At 41.9% G+C, this 25,181-nt stretch overlaps 1 protein-coding gene across 2 annotated transcripts in view; it reads left to right on the top strand.

Moving 5' to 3' along the window:
* Positions 1-24,267, top strand: part of MRPS27 (mitochondrial ribosomal protein S27) — a 134,147-nt gene extending 109,880 nt beyond the window's left edge. For both annotated transcript variants that reach the window (XM_020998373.2, XM_020998374.2), the window contains 5 exons: positions 1,576-1,691; positions 3,652-3,754; positions 9,719-9,861; positions 19,294-19,467; positions 22,782-24,267. In XM_020998373.2, the coding sequence (XP_020854032.1) occupies positions 1,576-1,691; positions 3,652-3,754; positions 9,719-9,861; positions 19,294-19,467; positions 22,782-23,021 (776 nt within the window). In that variant the 3' untranslated portion in view covers positions 23,022-24,267. The remainder of the gene's footprint in view (positions 1-1,575; positions 1,692-3,651; positions 3,755-9,718; positions 9,862-19,293; positions 19,468-22,781) is intronic.
* The last annotated feature ends 914 nt before the right edge of the window (positions 24,268-25,181 follow it).

Below are 25,181 nucleotides of genomic sequence, written 5' to 3'. Positions count from 1 at the left end.
ATAGATTTGAGCTTTAAAGAACCTTAGAGGCCATCCAGGGCAATTGTTCATTTTATGTATGAGGAAACTGAGGCCTAGAGAGGTTAAGTGACTTTCCCAAGGGAGATTGTTTGAAATTTCCTCTGCCATTCTTTGCTGCACCAGAAGCAGGAAGGGAGTCCAGTTTGGTGGTGGATAGAGATAAATACAATTCCACTATGGCAGGCAGAAAACCTGGCCTCTCTACTCCATTAGAGTCTGAGAAATATATGCATCCCTTTTTTCTGATTCAGTTTCTTTAGCTGATAATAATTTTATGTATTTATATAATATTTTGATGTAAATAAATGAATGAAAATGTATTTACTAAGTGCTTGCTATGTACAAGATGCAGCTAGATGAATAGAGCGATGGGCTTGAAGTCAGGAAGACCTGAGTTCAAATCTGGCCTCAGATACTTATTTGCTGTGTGACCCTGGGCAAGTCACTTCACCCTGTTTACCTCCGTTTCCTCATCTGTAAAATGAGCTGGAAAAAGAAAACCACTCCAAGTATCTTTGCCAAGTAAACCCTAAATGGGGTCACAAAGAGTCAGGCATGACTGAAAAATGACTAAACAACGACAACAAATGTACAAGACACTGTACTAAGTACTGGAGATACAAATAGTCATGGTCCTCAAAGAGCTCACAATCTAATAGAGAGAAACAACACACATGAAGTTCCTGTTGCAAATCAGATAGAACAGCCCAGTGGTCCTTAGTTAGATGATATCTTTTTTTAGGGGCATTTCTACTGATAAAACCATGTATATTGTTGAACCTCTTGACAGCGCCAAGGACTTTGGTGTCCAGAGCTTAATTTTCTGAATCTCCAGGCGCTATGGCTTCTGAGAAAGTGGAGGCTATGGCAACTGTAGCTGTGGTTGCTAGGCTTCATCTCGAGTGGTTGGTACCCTGGACAGTGACTACAGCAGCTGCTCTGGAAGTAACGCTCATGCTCTTCGGGTCCCTGCTGTCCTCACGGGTCTTGAGCTCAGAGTGCTGGGCTGCTTCTATAAAAACCCTTTCATCATCGCTATCCTCCTTATCATCATCATCATAACTAGCGGTTGTGTAGTGCGTTAAGATTTATGAAACACTTTACAAATATTGTCTCATTCTGAACTCACAACAACCCAGGTAGGTAGGTATTATTATTATTATTATTATTATTCTGATTTTACAGATGAAGGAACTGAGGCAGGTAGCAGTTAAGTGACTTGCCCAAGGTCACATGGCTTGTCAGTGTCCAAGGCCACATTTGAACTCAGGTCTTACTGACTCTAGGTGCCTGCTTTATCTACCATGCCACCTAACTATTGTTAGAATTATTAAAAAAAAATTATAGAATTATTGGAAGGTAAGTTCTCAAAGGGCAAGAACTGGTTTTTTGGTTTGGGGATGGGGGGGTAGGGTTTAGTCCTCAGCACTTAGCACAATTCCCGGTACATAGTGGTGCTCAGGAAATGTTTGTTGACTGACTTATTGACTTACCAGTTGCTGGGATTGCTTGAGGTTTTGATTCATTTTTGTCCTGCCTTGGTTTCCTTACCAGATGCTTTAGCAGTGGTTTTCCAGGTCATGCTGCAGGAAGACTTTGAGACACCATCCACCCAGCTGCTCTCCCTCTATGTTTTGTACCAATGTCTAGCAAAGAAGTCAGAATTCAGCGTAAGTGTTCCTCATTAAATCCTTTGAGCCTGAGAAAAACCAAATTGTGGTTGCTGATGGAGTCAGAGTGGCAAACATTGAAACCCATTTGTGTTTGGCTGAAAAAGAAAAAAACCTGAAGATTAAGGTGGAAAGAGAAAACACATTTCTTTTGTTACTGGTTCCAGTAAATAGAAACTGGATACCTTACGAAAATGAATGGGCTTGAATTGCAGTTTATACCTGTCACTTCTATATGTTTTAAAAATTAATACAGGTTGGCTACAAATGTTGGAAAACTGGGCTGAGATCTTTAAAAGACGTGGTATTGCAGATAACTGGTTAATAGCATTTGTTAAAGTGTTGTGGGTGTTTAAGATTACCTCTGGGTCATTAATGTTTTAGAAAGTCTTGAACAATTAGATATTCAGTTACAGGTCTTTTTCAAATTTCATTATTATTCTTACCTTCTATTTTCCTGACATACCTTGTCACTCAGATCAAGAAAAAAAAAAGGCCCTAATGCAAAAATCCGATTTAATAACTAAATTTTTAAAAGTAAAATCTTACTATGCTCACTTCTCACTCAATTTATAAGTGAAAGTCAAACTTCTCATCTTTTGGCATGGTTTCTTTTTGAAAACCAAATTGCTTATGAGTCAGGCAGACTTAATCACATATCTATTCCAAGTCCATATACTTGGGATGCTTTCCCCTCTTGAAATAATTGTTCCAAATATTGAGAAAGCATGAGAAATGACACCAATGTTAAACTAAATTTGAAAGATCTACGGAATGCTAGTGTTGGTGTAGAAGCAACACTGAGTTCTTAGAGGCTGTGCCTGTGAAATGTGGATTCTGGTAGATTGTGTGAGTGGGTAAAGTTTTGGCTACAGGACCAAGGATGGATTGTGTATCCTCCAAAGAACCAGCTTAGCTAAATGTGTAGCTGACTCATCACCAAATGGTTTGGCCTCCAAACTATGCAATTTTTTTTTTTTGGCTAGAGCTAATCATGAAACAGGTAAGGTCTGGCTGAAAAGGTTGCATCTGCATTGCCAGAGAGAGTGCCCACACCAATAAAATTGAGATCTTTCAAAGGAAGAGTTGCACAAGGATGAAAGGGGTTTGGGACACTCTTGTCCTGGAAACCTTGCTCTAGCCAGAATTGCAGCCTAGAAGCACTAGTCATTTCTCTGTCTTATTCCTAATGGTTGAGCAGCATCCCTGGATCAGAACAAGTTTAGCTGTGTTTCCTGGCTTTTGCTGCTCATCCAGCTAGGCCAGATTCTTAGATGTGAACTGATTTAGCACCAACCACATCACATCATACCTTTGCCAGCCTGGGGAGGCTGATATCATGTCCCCTGTGTCACAGTGTCTCCAGCGAGTCCCCTGGCTATTGTTCTTAGGGGTTGGTGGCAGGTACAGAGGTGTTGTTTGTATTTTTTGCTTCATTTCCTCCCCTATCGAGTGGCTGCAGTTTTAGTCAACTATAATTTTGCACTCTCAGCTGAAGGAAACTATTGCTAAATGTTTCTCCTTGCCTAATTTCTTTGAATTTGTTTCTGAAAGGCACATATCCCCTTAAAAGCAATCTAGTTGTTGGATTTATTTTAACAAGCTATTAAGAGGAGGTGTTCTCATGCTTACTGAATTGTGTAAGAACTCAGTGGTTTGCTCCTTTATGCTACTGTGTGTGTGTGAGAGAGAGAGTGTGTGTGTGTGTGTGTGTGTGTGTGTATGAGAGAGTGTGTTGTGAGAGTATATGTATGAGTGTGTATGAGATGTGAGAGTGTATGAAAAGAGTGTATGTCTGTGTGTGAGAGTCTGTGTGTATGAGAGTGTGTGTGTGTGTGTGTGAGTGTTTGTGTGTTTGTATGAGAGAGAGAGAGAGTGTGTGTGTGTGTAGCACTAGGCCATCAGCATTTCAAGCCAACGTTACTTACCAACAGCATTTACCCTTGTGTTTTCTTGGCAGTGGGAGGAGGAGAAAAATTTTGGAGCATCCTTGTTACTGCTGGGCCTAAAACAGGAGAACACTGTGTACTTGAGTTCCCAGTTGTATGGCTATGCACTTCTGGGTGAGTTGTGTTCATAACCCCTGTATTTTTTCTTTACCAGATATGTAGTTGACACTATTCTTCTGATTTCCTAATAATCTCCCTTGAATTAAGTTCTCCATTGAAATGGTAGGAAAACATTTGCACACAGACATAGAAATACACTATTGATAGGATTGAGGTCACTGTACAGTCAAATAGAGGTTATTTAAGATGTAGCAGTATTAAGCCCACAATGGCAGATGAGATCGAGCTCTGGCAGCCCTAAATTCTTCAGAAAAAGTCAATGTGATAGGTTGATAAACAAAAGAATCTTTTTCCTTATTTGGTTTAAAAGTGACCCCCACTGAGTTCTTGAGATTAATACCAGACCAGCTAACACAGAAACTTAAATGTAAGGAAATTGTAATATGAGTCCCAGATTTGCTCAAAAGACTTGGGTTCTAGTGCTGACTTTCCCAGTAACTTTTTCTGTAACCTTTTCTTGCAACTTTCCAAGCCTCATCTATGAAAAGAGGAGTGACTGTGATCTGAGATCAAGGATTCTGAAGTCCCCTCCAGGCCTCACATTTCATGTTGTTCTTGTTCTTTTGTTTTTTTCAGTTGTGTCTGACTCTTAATGATCCTATTTGGGATTTGCTTGGCAGAGATACTGGAGTAGTTTGACATTTCCTTCTCTAGCTCATTGTATAGATGAAGAACTTAGGTAAGCAGGGTTAAGTGACTTGCCCAGGGTCACAGAGCTCATAAGAGTCTGAGGCCAGATTTGAACTCAGGAAGAGGAGTCTTCCTGACTCCAGGCCCAGTGCTTTGTGCACTTCTATCCACAGTTCCACCTAACTGCCCCAGTATTTCATGGCATGTTCTAAAATGTTAAGAAGAAGCCTATGCTTGTATATTCTAATACTAACAAATACGTTCCATTTTCTTTGAACCTATACTTCAGGAAAAGCTAGAAAATTGAGAATTTATAATCTATATTTTGTGAAACAGCAAACTGATGCAGTGAATAAAGCACAGGACTCAGAGTCAGGAAGACCTGAGTTAAAATTCCACCCCAGAAACTTAGTAGCTATGAGACCCTGGACAAGTCACTTAACCACTCAGAGACTCAGTTTCCTTGTCTGTAAAATGGAGATGATAACAGCACCAGTTTCACAGGATTGTGGTGAAGATTAAATGAGATAAAATTTGCAAGGTGCTTTGCAAACCTTAAAGCACTGCATAAACGCTAGCTATCATTGTTACTATTATAACAGATTATTCTCGGTTGGCACTCAAATGTACGAAGAGACATTCTGAGAGTAAAGACCCTCAATAGCTCACACTAATGTAACAATTTAAGGTTTGTAAAGCATTTTGCAAACATTTTCTCCTTTGTTCCTCACTGCCACACAGTGTGATAGGCACTATTGTTATTCTCATTTTACAGATAAGGAAATGGAGGCTGGGAGAAGTTATGTAACTTCCCCAGGTCACACAGCTAGTAAGTGTAAGAAGTAGGATTTGAACTCAGGTCCTCTTAACTCCAAGTCTGACACTCTTACCATTGTACCATAGTGCCTTTCATCTAAGGCAGAAGTAGCCCAGTTGACTCAGGATGCTCTAATTTGTCCTGAAACAGTTGATTTGTGACTATAATGGCTTGACGTTGGGGAAAAATAATATGGCACTGCGTTGGTCACCTGTATTCCATTGAAAGAATAGCAGTTCAAGGGGAACATACATATTCTAGGGGTTCCCTATGAGCTATAACGAATGCCAGGATCGGGGCAGCTAGGGGGCGCAGTGGATAGAGCACTGGACCTGGAGTCAGGAGGACCTGAGTTCAAAACTGGCCTCAGACACATGATACTCATGTATCCTGGGCAATTGCCTCACTTAAAAAGAAAATGCCGGGATCCATCTGTAGAGACCTAAGGTTTAGTGACTCATGGTCACTTCCTTGGAGCCAATCCTCTTCAAGGTAACTTGTCTTTTAAAAACCCCAGAACTCTCAATAAACTTCCTCACTTCCTGAACTTCCATTTCAGACATAAATTCATAAATTATAGACTGGGCAACAATGAATATGAAAGAGATCTGCCTGGTCCCAACCCAGATAAACTAAAACTTAACTAGGCTTTCCTGTGTTAGAAAAGGAGCTTGATGTAGCCGATAAAGAGGGCTGGACATGGAGTTGAGAAGACCTAGATTCAAATCTTTATTAACTTTGTGACTTTGCTCAAGTCATTTTAACCTTAGAGCCTCAGTTTCCTCATCTGTAAAATGGGGGTATCTCACAGGCCTAGTGTAAGAATCAAATTAAGATAATGTGAGTATAACACTTTGCAAACTCTAATGCCCTATATAAATATCAGCTAGAGTTACATTGATTATTATTTATAGTATTTAATGTATTTATTATAATTATCATTCCATTAATTCATCTAGGCTTAAAGAAGCTATTCTGATCCCTTCTCAGATGGCAGTGGCCCTACTTTTACCTGTTCTTCCCTGTCTTGGACTTATAGGAGAATGACGCCATTTCTCCTAAACATATCTAAGCAGAACTTTGGATTCACCCATATGGGATCTCTGCACTCAGTTCATCTCGTCTATTCTTGCATTTTTGGATTTATGCTCAGACAATCAGTAATCTTTCTGATGACTTAGCACTTATTGGATTCACCTGGAGTTCTCCATAACCCCTTGGATTACAGATTAATAGCTGGTAGAGAGACCTCAGAAGCCATCTCAGGCAATCTCATTTTGCAGATAAGGAAACTGAGGTTTAGGGAGGCTAAATGATTTGGCCAGAGTCTCCCAGCTGTTGAATTTTTGAGGCAGGGTTTGAAAGTTAGGTCTTCCTAATTCCAATCCAGTATTCCATCTAACTTTACCTTCTCTGAACTAGGGACAAGCAAAGAAGTTGTTGTTCAGTCATGTCAGTCATGTCTAACTCTTCATGACCCCATTCGGGGTTTTCTTGGTAAAGAAGTTAGAGCGGTTTGCCATTTCCTTCTCCAGCGCATTTTACAAATGAGTAAACAGAGGCAAACAGGGATAAGTGATTTGCCCAAGGTCCCATAGCTAGTAAATGCCTGAGGCTAGATTTGAACTCAGGAAGAGTTTTCAAGTCTGTCATTCTATCCATTGCACCACCTAGCTGTCCTTCACCAGGAAATACAAACAGGTAAATAGAACATCCCATTCACCTCACAATCAGATTTCAACCTGACACACTATTCACCCCATAGTTCACAAAAGACCTGGGCCCTATGAGGTTATTTACATACAAGTTGCACCAACTATAGCTTTTGGTAATTTTTAAAATACATTTCTCCTAGGGCAGCTAGGTGGCACAGTGGATAGAGCACCGACCCTGAGGTCAGGAGGACCTAAGTTCAAATCCAGCCTCAGACCAAACACTTGACACTTACTAGCTGTGTGACCGTGGGCAAGTCACTTAACCGCAATTGCCTAAAAATAAAAAAAAATAATAAAATAAACACCTTTTTCCTAATAAAACAGGCATGTTCTTCCAATCCAACCCCGTAGGTGCCTCAGATAGACAGACAGTTAAATAAATGTGTATTTTGGGCCACCGGCCCTTCTGCTTCCCCTGGTGCTAATTTGAGCTTTCAGAAAGACATCCAAGGTGTTACAGCTAGACTTGTTTTGAAGGTGGTCTTTCTGAATTAAAGATGTAGTGGCATAATCTGGTACCTAATTCTGATGGAGAGAGAACTTTAGATTCTGTCAAAACAGGGCTCAAAGTTGGCTTTTTTTTAAAATAAATTTTCCATTTTTGCCCCCCCCAAAAAAAAAAAACAACTCTCCCCTCTCCCGGCTGCTGATATTGATTTAAGTAATGATTTTCCCTTTTGCCCTCAGGTTGGCATTCAAGACCTTTTACATGATATAGATTATTCAGGAAGCTACTGGGTCATAGAAAATGCATTTTGTTGTCTTGGGGCAATATTCCTGATCTCTTGACACCAGTGGGTATCTGATCAAAAGCTGTTTGCTGCCATGCTGTGCATCACGCAGCTTTGCCAACAGCAACTGAAGCCGCCTCCATAAGAGTGAGAGACACGGTGGTGGTGGTGGTGGCAGTGGCGGCGGCAACTGTCCAGCCCAGAACACCAGGAAGGTCTAAATGTAGCCGCAGCCTGATGAGCTTTGTACATTTGCTTCCTTCTGTAGTGTTCTCAACTGTAATTTCCTAGTAAAACATAAAACAAAGCTGTCTGATTAGTACTGAGTCAAGCCAGCCCAGTGTAACTTGGTCATCAGTATCTAGGTATGGATGCGTGGCCCAGTGGACAGAGTGCCCTGAGTCAGGAAGACTTGTCTCCCTGAGTTCAAATCTGGCCTCAGACACTTCCTAGCTGTGTGACCCTGGGCAAATCACTTAACCTCAGTTTTGCCTCAGTTTCCTCATCTGTAAAATGAGCTGGAGAAGGAAATGGCAAAACAGTCTAATATTTTTGCCAAGAAAACCCCAAAAGAGCTTAGGAAGAGTCAGACACAGCTGCAAAATGACTAAAAGTTCATAATAGAAAAAGAAACCTTATGACTATAATTTTGTTATATGTGTTAAGATACATATGTATATTAAAGTAGTTATCCTATGAAAACTCTATGCTGTACATTGTCCTAAGAGTTTTGAAACCAGTGAAATGGGAAGGCAGGAGGAAGGGGAAAACAGCATGGTCACGCTTGACAGAGCTTCTAGGAGCTTTCTAATCTGCATCTGTCCGTGCTTCCTTAGCTTTGGTCTTAGACCACACATCTCCATGCAGTGAGCAAATTAAGAGCATATCTACTTTGTGCAAGGCACCCATGAGCATCTATACCAGAGATTCCCAAACTTATTGGGCATACTGCCCCCTTTTCAAAAAAAAAAAAGTTACTCAGTGTCCCCTTGGAAATCTACTTTCTTTAACCCTTTAATGGTTTTTTTTGGAAACTTGTATCATTTCCAAAATAATATAAATTTTTTTTAAATGCATCTTAAATTTAATAATTTATTCTACCTTTGTGGGGGTTTTCCTGCATTGAAATTTTGATGATGCAATATTGTGTCATACAACCTCATAGTATCATATTGTAAACAAGTCATGACACACACACATTCCTGCCAACACATGCTGGACTTCTAGACAATGTGTGACATGCCCACCTGCCAACACTTGCTGGTTAAGACCTGTCGGTGGACTTGACCTCTGATAGGTTGTAATTTGCATTTTGTGTGTTTATTTGGAAAATAATGTAATCACTATGACTTTATAAGTCTGTTATACAACAGATGAAACATGTACAAACAGTTTTTCAAAATTTTCTTATCTTCTCTTCTTTCCTTGTGCCTCCACTGCCCCCTTATTTTTATTCAGTGCCCCCCAATTGTACCCAAGGCTATCACTGTGCCTCCCCCATCATTCCAGCACCTCCTGGGGGTGGTATCGCCCCCTTTGGGAGCCTGTGGTCTAGACCGGGGGTGGGGAACCTGCAGCTTCGAGGCCACATGTGGCCCTCTAGGTCATTAGGTTCAGCCTTTTTTGACTGAGTCCAAGTTTTACAGAACACATCCTTTTGTTAAGGGGGTTTGCTCTGTGAAGTTTGGATTCACTCCAAGGGCTGCACTTGAGGACCTCGAAGGTCACATGTGGCCTTGAGGCTACAGGTTCCCCATGCCTGGTCTAGACAAAGCCCAGTACCTGTCCTCAAGAAGTTTAGACTCTAATAGGGGCAACAAGATGAGAATATGGAGTAACTTAACTACAATACTAGGCTGGAGATGGGAAGTACCATAAGAAAAGTATGGCGTAGGTATTATGGGGACTCAGAGGAGGAAGAGATCCGTGATCTGCTGGGGAAGAGAGGAGGACATCATGATGGAGGCAGCATTCACACAGAGCCTCAAAGGATGGGTAGGATTCTGGCAGGTGCAGCTGAGGTCAGGAATGTGCTTCTCTCATCTTTATTTCTTTTACACGACAGGGAAAGTGGAATTGTGCCAAGGGCTCCGGGCCGTGTTCCGGGACATGCCTTTAATGTGGATTCCGGGGTATCTGGACAGAGCTCTCAAGGTCATGGAGGGCGTGGCATCTTCCCCAGGAGACGTGAAGTTGTGTAAAGAATCTGTAAGTTTTCTTGTTCTGGATGACCCAGCAGAGGCAGTGTGGCAGAGCAGATAGAGAGATAGGGAAGACAAAGGTTCAGATCCTGCATCTAATGCAGTCTAGCCAAGTGACCCTGAGCAAGTCATTTGAACCACTTTGAGCCTCAGTTCCTTATCAGTCAAATAAGGAGGTTAGAGTACATGGCATCTGTAGTCCCTTCTGGTTCTAACTCTGTGATCCCATCTTTTGCTCTTGATGGGCTTTAATAAGACTTTATGGTTAGCTTCTTCAGGGCAGCCAGGTGGAACAGTGAATAGAGCACCAGCCCTGGAATCAGGAGGACCTGAATTCAAATCCAGCCTCAGACATCTACTAGCTGTGTGACCTTGGGCAAGTCATTTAATCCTGTTCTCCTCAGTTTTCTTATCTGTAAAATGGGCTAGAGAAGGAAATGGCAAACCACTCCAGTATCTTTGCCAAGAAAATCTCAAATGGTGTCATGGAGAGTTGGCCATAACTGAAAAAGACTGAACAACAACCCTCTTAACATGGGGTCTGGAAAGTTGCTTTTCAATAACTATATTTTGATATAATTAGTTTCCTTTGTAAAGCTCTGTATTTTATTTTATGCATTTAAAATATATTATTTTGAAAAAGAATCTGTAGGCTTTACCAGATTGCTAAAGGGGTCCGGGACACAAAAAGGTTTAGAGCCCCTGACTTAGATAGAGCTGTGAGGCTTCCATAAAGAAGTTTCCACCACCACCCACCCTGAATGTAACCAGCAGATCACTGCAAAAAGGACGTTACTCTAACTACCTGTCAGTTTTTGCCCAAGAAAGGTGTTATTTAATTCTAATGTGCTTATTTAGACATTCCTACATCTTTTTTTTGTTCCTCCATTTTGGGGATGGGAACGAGGTGCGGATCAGGGTTAAGTGACTTGCCCAAGGTCACACAGCTAGTAAGTATCTGAGGCCAGGTTTCACATCAAGTCCTCCTGACTCCAGGGCCAGCGTCTGTCACTGTGCCACCTTGCTACCCTGGTATTCCTACATTTTAATACAAACTGAAGATACACATACAAAAAGTATCTTTTGCTCCTCTGAATGTCCTTGAGAGATAAAAGTGGATTCTCGGAGACGGTATAGTCACAGCATTCCCCTAACAACTGCAATGCTCGGTTCATACTACTAAGGAGGCATGAAGTTCTTTTCAGTTTGACCATATGCTCTTTTAAGTGAATAAATGGCCCAAACCAAAAAAAAGCTGGGGTTGGATTAAAGGAAATACATCCTTGCTGCCCAGTGCCAAGCAAACTCTAGTGGTCTACTTTGTCTGTTTGTTGCTGTTCAAGGACCTTGCTCGAATAAGGGGCTGGTGCAGACAGCTGGACTCTGTAAGTTTGAGGCTGACCTTTTCAAGAGCCTGGCAAAAAGTGAGGTGCCACAAAACTGGAGAAAAGCAAATGTCCTGATTTTCTGCATGAGAGAAGAGGGTGGAGTCTGCGAACTATAGGCATGGCAATAAGTATTTATTAAGCACTTAATATAGAAGTGCTCTGGATATGAATACAGACAAACCAACAAAAAACACAGTCCCTGCCCTCAAGCAGCTTACATTCTAACAAAGAAAGACAACTCAGAAAGGGGAGTTGAAAAATGATGGTCATGGTGGCCAGGTCCAGAGAGTCAGAAGCACAGGCAGGAAGGGAATGAAGAATGGCCAGCCAAATCCCATCCTCAATATGAAGGCCCCAAAAGGAACTCAGCAATGGGAGAGGGGTTGACAGGACAGACAAATGTATGTTCCATGTAAAGAAGTCCCAAGGGGGTCGGGGAACCCCAGAGTGAAAAGGCAGCTGAGTCATAATGGACAATAGGCAGCTGAGACGTGGCTAGAGGGTCAGCAGCCCAGACAAGAGGAGGGAATAAAACGTGACTGGCAAGTGCCCACCCCCCAGATGAAGGCCCCAGAAAGAACTCACCAATGGATGAAGGGGGCAGCATGGTAGGGAGATGTTACAGAGTGAAAAGGCAGCTGACTTATGGTGGCCAAGTCACCAGAGTTAGCAGCACAGACAAGAGGGGAGCTTGTCTTCAATTCTTAGAAAAATTCTTAAATGAATAATTAATCCATTGTGACTCGTGAATATTTAGGAAGTGATTTAGCTAGTAATCACTGAGCACTAGCCAGACTTCCTCAAGAATGGGTCATAAAGTTTCTAGCCAAGATGGCTGCTCCAATAGGGAGCAGACCACCCCATTCTCATTTATCTACTTCAACAAAAGCCTTAAATTCACACCAAACCAAACAGTGATCAAGAAGTCCAGTGAGAAACTTTATTAAGTGACTTCTACTACTCCAGAACCATGGTCAGTCAGAAGTGAGAGGGAAAGAGGAAAGGGGACCCACCAGTGCAGAGTAGGTTCTGAGCAGGACCAGAGATTTCCAGGGATACACGTGGAGCCTGGAATGCTCTGTGCCTAGAGGCAGCAGGAATGGAGTGCTCCCCTGAGAAAGCCTCAGGGTGGGACTTTGGATGTCCTCATTAGCAGCATCTACAAACAACAGTAGTGGCCAATGCATTAGCACTCAGACCAGGAGACGGAAGGCCCAGGCACTCCAAGTTCCCAAGCACCTTGACCTTAGATGCTAGAGAGGACCTCGAAGATCCAAGATCTGAACCTTAAAGATCTGGAGAGGGAAGAGGGCATCGACCCCATGAGGTGGAGGTCAGCACTGGAGCACAGGTGACCCAGGGTGAGACCAAGCAGAGGGAGGAGCCTGACCCTGAAACAGTTTCAGTTCAGGAACTAAAGACCCATTCAGGAAAGAGAAGTAAATTTTTGAAAACAGCAACCAGTATCAAAAATTATTGCAAATCTGCTAAGTAATTCCATAACAACAACTCCAAGCAGAGACTCGCTTGGGGGGGGAAAGGATTGATTTTCCCTAAAGACCACATAAATACATAGAAGAGAAGAACTAAAAAAAGTGTAAAGGAGAAGTTGAGGGGAATGAGATTTTTAAAGCTCTGGAAGAAAGAATTGGAGAATAAATAGCGTAGAAGAGAATCTGGTAAACCTTATCCAAGTAACAAACTGCCTGAAAACAAGAATAGACCAAACAGAAATTGATGACCCCATAAAACAAGAAATATTGAAACAAAATCAAAAGACTGAAAAAAATAGAAGAAAAAATGCATGTTTTGACATTTTTTAATTGACCTGGAAAATATCCAAAGGGATAATTTAAGAATCACGGGCCTCATTGAAAATCGTAATAAATCTTTAAAATTCCAAACACTGTATTTCAATAAATCATTAATGAAAACTGCCCAGATATGGAAGAACCAGAAGAAAAGATGAATATAGAAAGAATCAACCAATTACCCCCTGAAAGGAATCCCAAAAGGAAAAGCTCCTGAAATGTCATAGGCAGAGTCCAGCGCTTTAACATCAAAGAAAACATACTACAAGCAGTCAAAAAGCAGTTTAAGTACCAAAAGACTCCAGTCAGGATCACACAAGGTCTGGCAGCTTCTACTATAAATGAGAGGACATCTTGGAATGCATTTCATATGGCAAAAATATATAGACTTACAAACCAGAATAATGTGTAAAGCTCAGTATAATTCTATAAGGGGTAAAAATAAATCTTTAATGGAATAGAAAAATTGTAAGTGTTCCTGATGAAAAGGCCAGAGCCGAGTAGGAATTCTGAAATACAAACACTAGAGTCAAAAGAAATCTAGAAAGTATCAGAAAAATGTTATGGATATAAGTATTCCTAACCTTTAGCAAGACATTTGCCATCCTTGGGATACAATGACAGCTGTAAGCTGGATGCCCATACAGTTCAATGGATTTGGCAACTCTTGTGGATTACAGGACCTAAAGAGTGAGGGCTGATGGGTCAGTATCAACCCAGTAAGTGACCTCTACTGGTCTGGCTCCAGGGCTCTTTGGGTTATCCCATTCCAGGCAACATTCTTATATTGACTCCAACGAAGGCATCAAAGGCTTCCAAATGAAATACATGGTTGACATGAAGTTGGGAGATAATATAATAGATACCAGAATTGGAATCCAAAAAGATCTTGATAAGTTGGAGAGCTGGAGTGAATTTAACAAAATAAAATATAATAATTCAGTCCTTAGGCTCAATCAGTTGACAGGAATTTATTAAATGCCTACTGTGTGCCAGTCACTGTGTTGACTGGGACTAAAGATAGAAAGACCACATGTTCAGGGATAAATACATTATCACCACCCCAAAAAGATAGAGCATCCAGAATGAGGAGGGTAATAGTCCTGCTGAATTCTCCTCCTTGCAGACCAAATCTAGAGCATTTGTCTTCAGTGCTTGGTGCCACATTTCAGGAAGTACATTGGCAAGTTGGAAGATATCCAGAGGAGAATGATAAGTATGGCGAGAGGGCTGCACAGACCATGCCACAAGAAGATTAAGTAAAGGAACTGGTTGTGTTTAGCTTGAAGAAGAAATGACTGGTATGGTACCTGAGAGAGTGTGGGGGCAGGGGAGATTAAGGGACTGCCCTGTGATAGCAAAGGGATGAGGCTCATTCTGCCTGACTCCAAAGGACAAAAATTAGGAGCAAAATCTTTCATCTTGATGAAAAGAAAAACTTCCTAAAAATTAAAGCTGGCCAGATGTGGAATGGACAGTATCAGGAGGTAGTTGTCTCTCTCTCATTGGACGTGCTCCAGTGGAGGCTCAGGTATGTTACAGAAAAGATTCCTATTCAGATTGTGTTGTCTTCCAAGTTTCCTTTCAGCTTGAAGATTCTGTGATCCTGTTATTCAGCGAGCTCTTACTATGGAATGAAATTTTGCTATGGATGGTGGGCAATACATGTACTTGCTAACCTAATTATGATTTTTCTTGGTCTGTTTGGTACGGATTCCCAAACACAGATCCTTTCTGGTGTGAAAATAAATCACATGTTGAGTCTAATAAGACTTTAAGCAAGTTACAATATATTTGATCACCTGGCTTGGAAATATCAGCTGCCACTGGGACTGTTTAATGAGGCTGCCATTTTCACAGTGGAGACAGCACTGTACCTGGAGGCAGGAAGATCCATCCTCAGATTTTACTAGTTGTGTGACCCCAGGCAAGTCACTTAACTTCTTTCGTCCTGTTCCCTCAACTGTAAAATGACAACAACAATAATAATGATAATAGCTAACATTTGTACAGCACTTACTATGGGCCAGGCACTGTGCTAAGCCCTTTACAATTATTATCTCATTTGATCCTCACAACCCCAGGAATTAGTAGGTGCTATTATTATCCCCATTTTACACTTGAAGAAACTGAGGCAAAGGTTAAGTGACTTGCCCAGGGTTATACAACTAGTAAAATCTGGAGGATGGATTTGAACTCAGGTCTTCCTGACTCCAGGTACAGTACTGTCTCCACTGTACCACCCAGCTGCTTCTGAATGGTGATAATAATAATGGGGATAGCAATAACTTCTACCTCCCAGGCTTGTTGTTGGGATCAAACAAAATAATAGTTGTAAAGGTAAAGGACATTGCTGACCCTAAAGCATTGTATATAAATGCTAGCTATCGTCATCATTATTAAAGTCCTAACAGAACAATTAGACCTTAGGTAACTGAATTTCACTTCTCTCTCATTTCTTCCCTTTGTCTCCCTCTCCTGAAGAAGATCCTAAATACCTTGGACAAAGATTAATAGGAAGGAAAAATAGTAGGGGACTCTCCCTTTTATAAAATTAGTGACAGTATTAAGAGTGAATTCTTAACCATTAGTAACTTTCTGGGAAAAAGTTGTTTGAGGTGGTAAAAATTTCTGAATAACTTTTTTGGAGTGAACAATTTTGGATGGAAATATTTCTAAAATGTATTACAGATCCAACCATCTTGAACAGAATATACTAGCCTTTTCTTCATGTAGCTTTTCTTGATAAGTCAGTTGTCACAGAAAAGCTGGCTGGGCACAGTAGGGATCTGCAGCTTCATGCACCATCCTCCTCTTTTAGTCTTTGTGTATAGAAATGCCCGTTTTATTTGGAATTTGTTAGGTTCATATTAAAAACATTTTTTAAAAGATAAGTTAGTGTTATCATGAATGTCATTATTGTGACTATGCTGTAATACAGTAATGCCCTCAAGGACCCTTGAAATATTTATACCATTATTTGGCACCCTGCAAACACACCCTCCCTTCTTCTCCCCCCTTCCCTCCAGCCTTGGCCCAGGCTGCTGTGTTTTTTGATTTCTTATGCCTTTTTTTTTTTAAGGTCCCCCCCCCTTTCTCCTCTGCTCTCAGAATGTCAGCTATCACTCTCTGCTGTGGTCAGAATGCCTTACCCAGAGCAGCTTGCCTCCTCCCTCCTTTTCCACTGCTTCTAATTCACCATGATCTGGAAAATGATTGCCAAGCTTATTGAAGTTATTTGTAAAATAAGAGCAAATAAGATCTAAGTGACTAGGCCTGAGAGCATTCTCCTGATTAAAGGGCATTAAATTTTAATGGACTGTATGAGATTTGGAACATCTCTTTTGTGACTTAGCTCAGGGGGGATATTATTATGATCATTGTTTAATTTTGCTTCCTTGGTTATGTTCTGTATGGGCAAGGATTGCTGAATTTCAGTAGATGAAGGGTTTCTTTATTACGAAAAGAATGAAAACAGAGGGAGCATCTTATCAGCGGGAGGGATGGTTTTATTCCTCCAACTAATAGCCGTTGTGTTTATGTAGTTTCTTCCTTCTGAGGCTAAATTCAAAGCTCCTTACAGCCATTTTCTGATTACTTTTCCCAATACCCTGAAAACTAGGGCAGTATTGTCAGTTGTTTCATAAATAGAAAAAAAAACCCAGTGTAACAAAGGGGTGTTGATTTCCTCCAGTAGTATTGTGCAGAGTGGCAAAGCTGGAGTTCTTGTTCTGGTTTCTAGCCCAGTGCTCTGGGCTCCAGTAAACTGTTTTCCTTTGTTTCACTCTAGGGGAGTGGTTTGTTCTTATGAACATAATATTGGAAGGGAGAGAAGGAGGGGGAGGGTGTATGCATGTATATGTGATGTGGCACAGTGACTCGTCAAATGGACAAGCATTTATTAAGCACTTACCATATGCCAGGCACCGTGCTAGGTCCTAGGGATATAATTAATGAAAAGAAAGACAGTCCAGTCCCTGCCCTCAAGAAGCTTACAGTCTAACAGAGGGGGACAACACACAGAAGGAGGCAGGGAAATAGAGGGGGATGACACCAGACAGGGCCACATCTTGTCTCGTGGAGTTGAAACCAGGCAGATGCAAAGTGGGGTGAGCTGAGAGTCCAGTTTTTGCCCTCTGTAAAGGAAAGTATTGGGAGGAGTTGGGCACTCTAAACGAATGTCTTTGTACAGCACTCGCCTCCTTCATTAGAATGGCAGTTCCTCTAGGCAGGAACTCATTTTATTATTCCCTTTGCTTTTAGCCCCAGCTCCCACTCAGCGTGTGCACAATAAATGCTGGCCTGATTAGTTGATTTCTGTCCAAGCCGGTATTCAGCACAACCCTTGAGAAACCGAGAGAGCACGTCCTGAACTGGGTCTTTCTTAGACACATGCAATAGAATCCCCTAGGGCACAATGTGGTGGTGTCCCCCGGTGCAGGGGTTCAGGTGGATTACACAGGCACCGGAAAAAGTATCTTGGTCAACTTTTAGCAATAGCAGAGAATCCTGGATAGCAGAGCTACCTGTTTGTGTCATTACCAAGGCAGAAAGTCAGATTCTTGATGAAACCTTTTCATTTTCTTATTGCCTTGATCTCTTGGAATTCACTTCTAGTACCACTGTACCCGCCATGAATAAATCATGATGCACAAAAACTAAAAGGTAGATATTCCCAACCTTGCTTTAGTCAATGTCAGTAATTTAAGGACTTGAAATTGCCCATAAAGCCCGTGAAAGGACAGGGAAGTGTTCCCTTGCAAAGGCGGTCTGATTTAGATTCTTTAGGGTCTATTTGGCTGAATAGGAGTATGATTCCGCTCTCTGTACTCACTCAGCCTGGAATGGGGTCTTGGGTTTGATGTATTACTGGGGATAAAAGGCCTCCCGATATTTCTGAGTCATTGTCCATTGTGAGGCAGACAGAAGCGCTGACAGATTCATCGGTATCCAAGGCAGGTCGCCTACACTGCCCTTAGCAACAGAGAACACTGTTATCATCCAGTCTCAAATGATCGTGGCATCTGTTGGTCCATGTTGCTTTTGACCGACAGTCCATGAGGGCCAAAAAAGAAGCTTTCTTAGATTCTTAATCTCTGAAATACATGGAAATTGGGGCAGCTAGGTGGCACAGTGGATAGAGCATTGGCCCTGGAGTCAGGAGGACCTGAGTTCAAATCCGGCCTCAGACACATAACACTTACCTGGACAAGTCACTTAACCCCATTGCCTAGCTAATAGATGAATGAATGAATGAATGAATGAATGAATGAATGAATGAATGAATGAATGAACGAACAAACAGATTCTGATTTTAAAAAAAAACATGGAAATGGACACAAATCGTGACTACCTGTGTGCCATCTCTAAGCCTCAGTTTTCTTATCTGTGAAATGAGTGGTTTGGACTATAGCAGCCATTCTGAAACTTTTTGGTCTCAGGGCACCTTTGCAACTCTTAAAAATTATTGAGGACCCCTCCACCCCACCAAAGAGCTTTTGTTTACGTGGGTTATATCTATCAATATTTACTATATTAGGAATTAAAACATCTTAGTATTAGTATTACATAATTTTGACTTCCCAGACCCCCTGAAAGAGCCCACACCTTGAGAATCATTGGGCAACATCATCTCCAAGGTGCCTTCCAGTACTAAGTCCCCTGTGATGTATGCCCCACCACTAGAAACGGGGCTGATTTTATATTTATATGGGCTCAAACCTGTCTCACATACTAGGAGAGTTTGGTTGGTAGCTAGTCTTCATGGCTGCTATGCCATGACTTTCCTTGTTCTCCCATTTCTCTTTGCCCCCTTTTCCCTGTACTGCCCAGGGTGGAGGGGGTCGAGAGGAACAGGAAAGATATTGTATTGCCCACAAAGCAAGTGACATGATCTTTTCTCCTGTCGGGGCCAGGAGGGAAGTCAGATGCCATGGTGCTGATCTGCTTATATAAATAACCCACTTGATGTATAATATGTGGGTGCTCTGAAATATTTGCATTGCACTAAATTTGCCGTATCATCTGATGAAGTGTTTCTTATGTGAAATAAAACTATTTATGTACTCCAGGATTTGACAAGAGCGTCCGTTCCCCGCCCAGGGAGCTCATGAATGCCTTGGCCCTGCTTGTATGTGCCTTAACTCTTCTTGTTCTCTGGAACAGACCCCCTCAAAGTGCCCAACATGGAAATGGCATTTTTAGAGTCGGAAGAAGACACTCACGGTTTATGTTTCACAGCTCGATGCTCTGGAGACAGTGCTGACATCTCTGATGACTCCTCCATCGGATGGGCCTCCTGCAGAAGGCGCTCAGAAATCTGAAGTCAAGGCCCAGGAATCAGAACCAAGTGATCAGTTAGATGTAAAGGAGAGCGAGCAGTCCAAGCTGTCCATGTACCTGGACCGGTTTAAGGCAAGTCCTGTCACCTCCTCTCTCCCTGCCCCCTGCAGAGTTGAGTTCTTTTCCTTGCAGCCTCTACAGGATGGTCACTGTCATACCTAATACCTAAAACCAACATCGAACTACATTTCTGTGGCTTCTCACAAAAAACTCTTAGAGTAAGCAATAGACCGTGTCTGTTGGGATCTGTGTGCTTTTTTTTTTCTTAGATTAGTAAGTCCAAGTTTGGTTTGCCAGGGTAAGCAGTATGTCATTAGCCACACATTCCGTGCCCTACTAGGTTGGCATGTTCTCTGACCTACTGAGAAAAACTTCACCAGCACTTAGGCAGACAGGATGTGGTTATTTCTTGCTGTCATCACTGATTATCCTTAATACCTAGAAAGAACATCAGAACGCCATTGGAGAGGGCTCCCAACCAGCAGTAAACATATGGGGCCTGAGGTGGCTATTGGAGTCTCTTGGAGACTGTAATGCAGTTTCTAGGATCATACAGTTAGATAAAGTCTGTGGATAAAATGAGATGCTAATAACAACAATAATAGATAACATTTGTATAGTTCATAGGGCAGCTAGGTGGCCCAGTGGCACTTATAGTGCTACGCCTAGAGTCAGGAAGACTCATCTTAATGAGTTTAATTAGCTGTGTGACCCTGGGTAAGTCTTTTAACCCTGTTTGTGTCAGTTTCCTTATCTGTAAAATGACTTGGAGAAGGAAATGGTAAACCACTGCAGTATCTTTGCCAAGAAAACCCCAAATAGGGTCATGAAGAGTCAGACATGACTGGAAAATGACTGAACAAAAAAAAGACAACATATAACTCATACTATGTGCCAGATACTGTACTATATGCTTTACAAGTATTATCTCATTTGATTCTCAAAACAACCCTGAGAGGTAGGTGCTATCATGCTTCCCATTTTACAGATGAAACTGAGGCAAACAGGTTGAGTGACTTGCCCAGGGTCATAGTTCTCATAATTAAGTATCTGAGGCCAGATTTGAACTCAGCTTTTTCTGACTCCAGGCAAGCACCTTGCAAACATTGAAGTATTGTGTAAATATTAACTGTGATTATAATCATGATGATTGGATCTGGAAAACACCTGACAGATCAATTAGTCCAGCCTTTTTGTTTGGTTGGTTTTTTTTTAATAGAGAAGAGAAACTCAGTCCCAGACAGGTCAAGATCACAAAGTAATCAGGGGCAGAGCCAGGATTTTGAAACCAAATCCATTCTTTCTGCTGTGCCATAAACAGCTACTGTGTGCAGGGTACCATCTAAGTGCTAGGGCTACAGAGATGTAAATATGAAACAACCCGGTTCCCACAAGATGCAGGCATCACTTTTTGGCAAGTTGGCGATGTTCAGTGCTGTCGTTAGTTATTGATGCCTCGTTATGCAGAATAGTCAGAAAGAACAGATCCCTTTTTTTCCCTTATGGGCATACCTTGCTGTCGTCTTCTATTATTGCCTTGGTTATTGTGAGCAGTGCTGAGGACTTTCCATCTTTACATTCTACTATGCAGGATAGTAGGAACATTGGACTTGAGGTCAGAAAATCAGGCAGGGAAGGAGGAAAAGAAGAACAGAGGGAAGAGGAGAGGAAAGAAGGGAGGGAGAGAATTAGGAACTCAAATTTTTACAAGACAGATGTTAAAAAATGTTTTTACGTGTAATTGGGGAAAAAATAAAATGTTAAATAAATGTATTAAAATAAAGGGGTTGATCTAAATGACCTTGAAGGTCTCTTCCCTCTTGAAATTCTGTAACAAAACATCAAAAAAATATTACTTCCAATCCTTGTGAACCTTTGACATCTTTCCGTGATGTAGTGGAAAGAGAACTAGATGTAGAATTGGAGCCTCTGAGAATCTAGTAGCTGCTTCTTTGGACAAGTTGTCTGTCCCTTGTGACTATCAGTTTCCTCATTTCATTCAACCGCACAATACACTGAGGATACAAAGACGAAAGCAAAACAAACCCTGCCCTCATGAAGCTTACAGTCTACTAATCCACAAAATGAAAAGATGGGACTAAGTGAACGATGGTGCCCCCTTCTAGTTGTAATATTTAATCCCTATTTTCTTCCTGCTGACTTGGTATGAAGAAAACTACTTAATTCACACCCATATTTTCTTCTCCACTTTGCCTGTCGTTTGGGGTTTGTTTTTCTCTTACGCATTTTCCTGTCAGCCGGCTTGGCATCAGCCCTGCTCACGTTTACCAAGTCCATTCCTTCCCCCTTCTTTTACTTGCTTTGTCCTCAGAATAGAAACATGTACCTGCCGTAAGTTTTCAGGCTTTCTCACAGATGCAGATTCTTATGAAAATCAATTCAAAGGAGGCTAGACACAGAAATGAAGCAGAGTATAATTCCACCCTTTAATATTTGTCATCTAATTTTCATTATACTGGCTGCCTGGTTTTTAAATATCTGACCTCTTCCTGGGGCTTCTCCTTAAATGTCACATTCCCATGATGCTGTTTTCTACCAGCCCCCATCCTCACTCTCTTGTCTTGGCGGCTTCACTGCTTGAGCCAATTAATTGCTTTTGTGGCTAAACATCAGTATGTCCTATGAAAGGCAAATGGCCCTCTCCAGTGCTCTCCCTCTTGAAACACTTATGTGTATTAATGTTTTTCCTGCTCCATCACTGGTCCTCCACTAGGAATACCAGGGCCCCAGGTCAGGTTGCCATTTTGCATCAGGATGGAAGCACAGTGATTCAATGCAAGCATCAGGCCTGCAGTGGAATGTAGCAGGGGGAAGCACACGATAGCTGCAAGGACTCATGGGAGCTGTTTGACATGCCATTAGTAAGAAATTATTTCCATCTGTTGAAAGGAACACTAATAGGGGCAGAAGAGGGCAACCATTTATCTCAGTCTTGGTTTAAAGAGAAAGGCATGGTGGAGTGAACTCCAGATTGTCAGACGCCTCCATCGTTCTGTACAGGTTCAGAGGCATTTGTTGGGAGGCTCTGGCCCAAGCCCATCACAAGGGGAAGCACAGATCTGTTGTAGCAGTTCTGTCTCCTTGAGACCAACCAGGGAAACCACACAGGTAGGCTCTAGCCCACAGTTTTTGCTTCACATTTTTTGATTGCGAAGGAAAAAAATCAAGTGTGGCCCATCTGAGCAGAATCGTGGGCCTCAAAGAAAGGGAAAACAAGCCATGCCACACTGGGAAGACCATTTGGCAAAGTCCCAGCAGAAAGCTCACTGAGTCAAGGATGGTAGATGGGTATTTCTCAAGTGAATTCTTCTGGTTTCTTCCCCCTCCCCTTTCCTTCCATTTTGCCCTTCCCTTTTTGAATGCAGTTGTTACACTCCAAGCTTCAGGCTCTGGGCAGAGTGGAGACAGAGGCCCTGTTGACCCTGACCACCCAGCTGGTGCACGAAAAGCTGCCGGCCTGTGAGTCAGAGGACATCCAGAGCTACGAGAAGAAGCTGAAGCAGTGGGAGCAGGAGCAGGCGGAGCTCATCAAGAGGGAAAAGACAACCCGGGAAAATGCCCGACGAGAGCTGGAGGCCCGGAAAGCTGCCAAGGCATCTGCTTAAACTCTCCCCTCCCACCCTCCTGACGTGCTATTGATTTCTCCCACGATAAACTTGAGTGCACACAATCATTAATACCAAGCTAGAGCAATGACATCATCTTTCCTTCACTTTACAAATATTATGCCCAGAGGGATTGCCCAGGTTTATACACCTAGTAAGCATCTGAAGCGAGATTTGAACTCAAGTCTTCCTTATTTCAGGCCCTGTGCTTGTATTCACTGTGCTGTGAACTACCTATAAGCTGTGCTGTGGCATAAACATTTGCCATTCTCGGGGCAGCTAGGTGGCGAAGTAGAGAGAGCACCGGCCCTGGAGTCAAGAGAACCTAAGTTCAAATCCGGTCTCAGACATTTGACCTTTACTATCTGGGTGACCCTGGGCAAGTCACTTAACCCCACTGCCTAGCCAAAAAAAAATTTGCCAATCTCTGTGTGTCAAGGTGATACCACCTCAACCCCTTACGCGCACACACACACACACACACACACACACACACACACACACGAAGAGATCTTTTTCCACTACATGACTTTTAGAATGAAACAAGTTCAAAAAGTAGGGAACAGTTGGTTTACAAAACCTATTTCCAAGGGCTTCATTTACCATTCAGTGCTGTTGCTTTAGAGACCAGGGGGTTATAGAAGCAGGTCATGGCCTACTGAACATCTTTGAACAATTCTATGTCTGAAGGGAGAGTCACTGGCCATTTATGCAAACCCCAGAATTACCTGGAACAGTGGAAAGAGTTTGGGATTTGTAATCAAGATCCTGGCTCTGCCACAAACTGCGTGTGTGATCTTGGGTAAATTGCCTAACTTCTCTGGGCCTCAGTTTCCTCATTTGTAAATGAGAAGTTTGAACTAGTTGACCTATGAGTCCTTCCAGCTATAATTAGTCAACCAGTAAACATTTATTAAGTACCTACTATGTGCCAGGCTCTATGCTGAGCTATAAACTTATGATCCTATGATCATTGACATACTGTTAGGGGGGCACCTTCTTTTAATTATTTTCATTTATTTTGTTAAATATTAACCAATTACATATAAACAAAATTTTAACAATCATTTTTAAAAATTTTGAGTTCCAAATTCTCTCCCTCCCTCCCACCCCATCCCTATCCTTGAGAAGGCAAGCAATGTGATATCAATTATATATGTGAAGTCATGTAAAACATATTTCCATATTAGCCATGTTGCAAAAGAGAACACAAAGCAATAAAGATAAAGAACACTTTTTAAAAGTATGCTTCAGTCTGTATTCAGAGTTGATCAGTTCTCTCTCTCTGTAGATGGATAGCATTTTGTATCATGGGTCCTTTGGAATTAGCTTGGATCGTTGTCTTGACCAGGGTAACTAAGCTTTTCATAGTTGGTCATGCTTATAGTATTGCTGTGTACAATGTTCTCCTGGTTCTACTCACTTCATTTTTCATCAGTTCATAAGTCTTCCCAGGTTTTTCTGAAACCATCCTGCTTATCATTTCTCATAGCACAATAGTATTCCATCACAATCATATACCACAGTTTGTTCAGCCATTCCCCAGTGGATGGGCATCCCCCTTGATTTCCATTTCTTTGCCACCACAAAAAGAGCTGCTATAAATGGTTTTGTACAAATAAGTCCTTTTCGCTTTTCTTTGATCTCTTTGGGATACAGATCTACTGGTTATACTGCTGAGCCAAAGGATATGCACAGTTTTCTAGCCCTTTGGACATAGTTTCAAATTGTTCTCCGGAACGGTTGGACCAGTTCACAACTCCGCCAACAGTTCATTAGTGGGACCACCTTTCCCTGAAGGTTCAAGTTCAGGTTGAAGCTAGAGAGGTTGGGCAGTGGAGATTGTTTTAATGAATTAGAAAACACGATATTACAAAAAGATAGTAGACAAGGAGAGCCAGTGCAGCCAAAGAGCCCAGTTTACACTGTTGCATCTCCCAACTTTGGAGCTCCTAAATTTGGAACCATGTTCACCACAGTGAGACGCCTTATCTACTTCTGTTAAGGGAACAGAGCCAAACAGATCAATAATGGAAGCTGTCAGCCTCTTGGCAAAGGGGCTCGTTGCAGGGCAGCACAGTTTCCGAAGGAAGATTCTGTGTCCTCAGATATCCCAGGTTGGTTTGGCCAAAGTCCCAAGACATTCCATGTTCCTGCAGT

The sequence above is a fragment of the Phascolarctos cinereus genome, unplaced genomic scaffold (genome assembly GCF_003287225.1).
Source record: "Phascolarctos cinereus isolate Bilbo 61053 unplaced genomic scaffold, phaCin_HiC Scaffold_4;HRSCAF=312, whole genome shotgun sequence".
Lineage (NCBI taxonomy): Eukaryota > Metazoa > Chordata > Mammalia > Diprotodontia > Phascolarctidae > Phascolarctos > Phascolarctos cinereus.
Note: the sequence above shows the minus strand (reverse complement) of the source record. Positions and strands in the feature narration are given on the sequence as shown.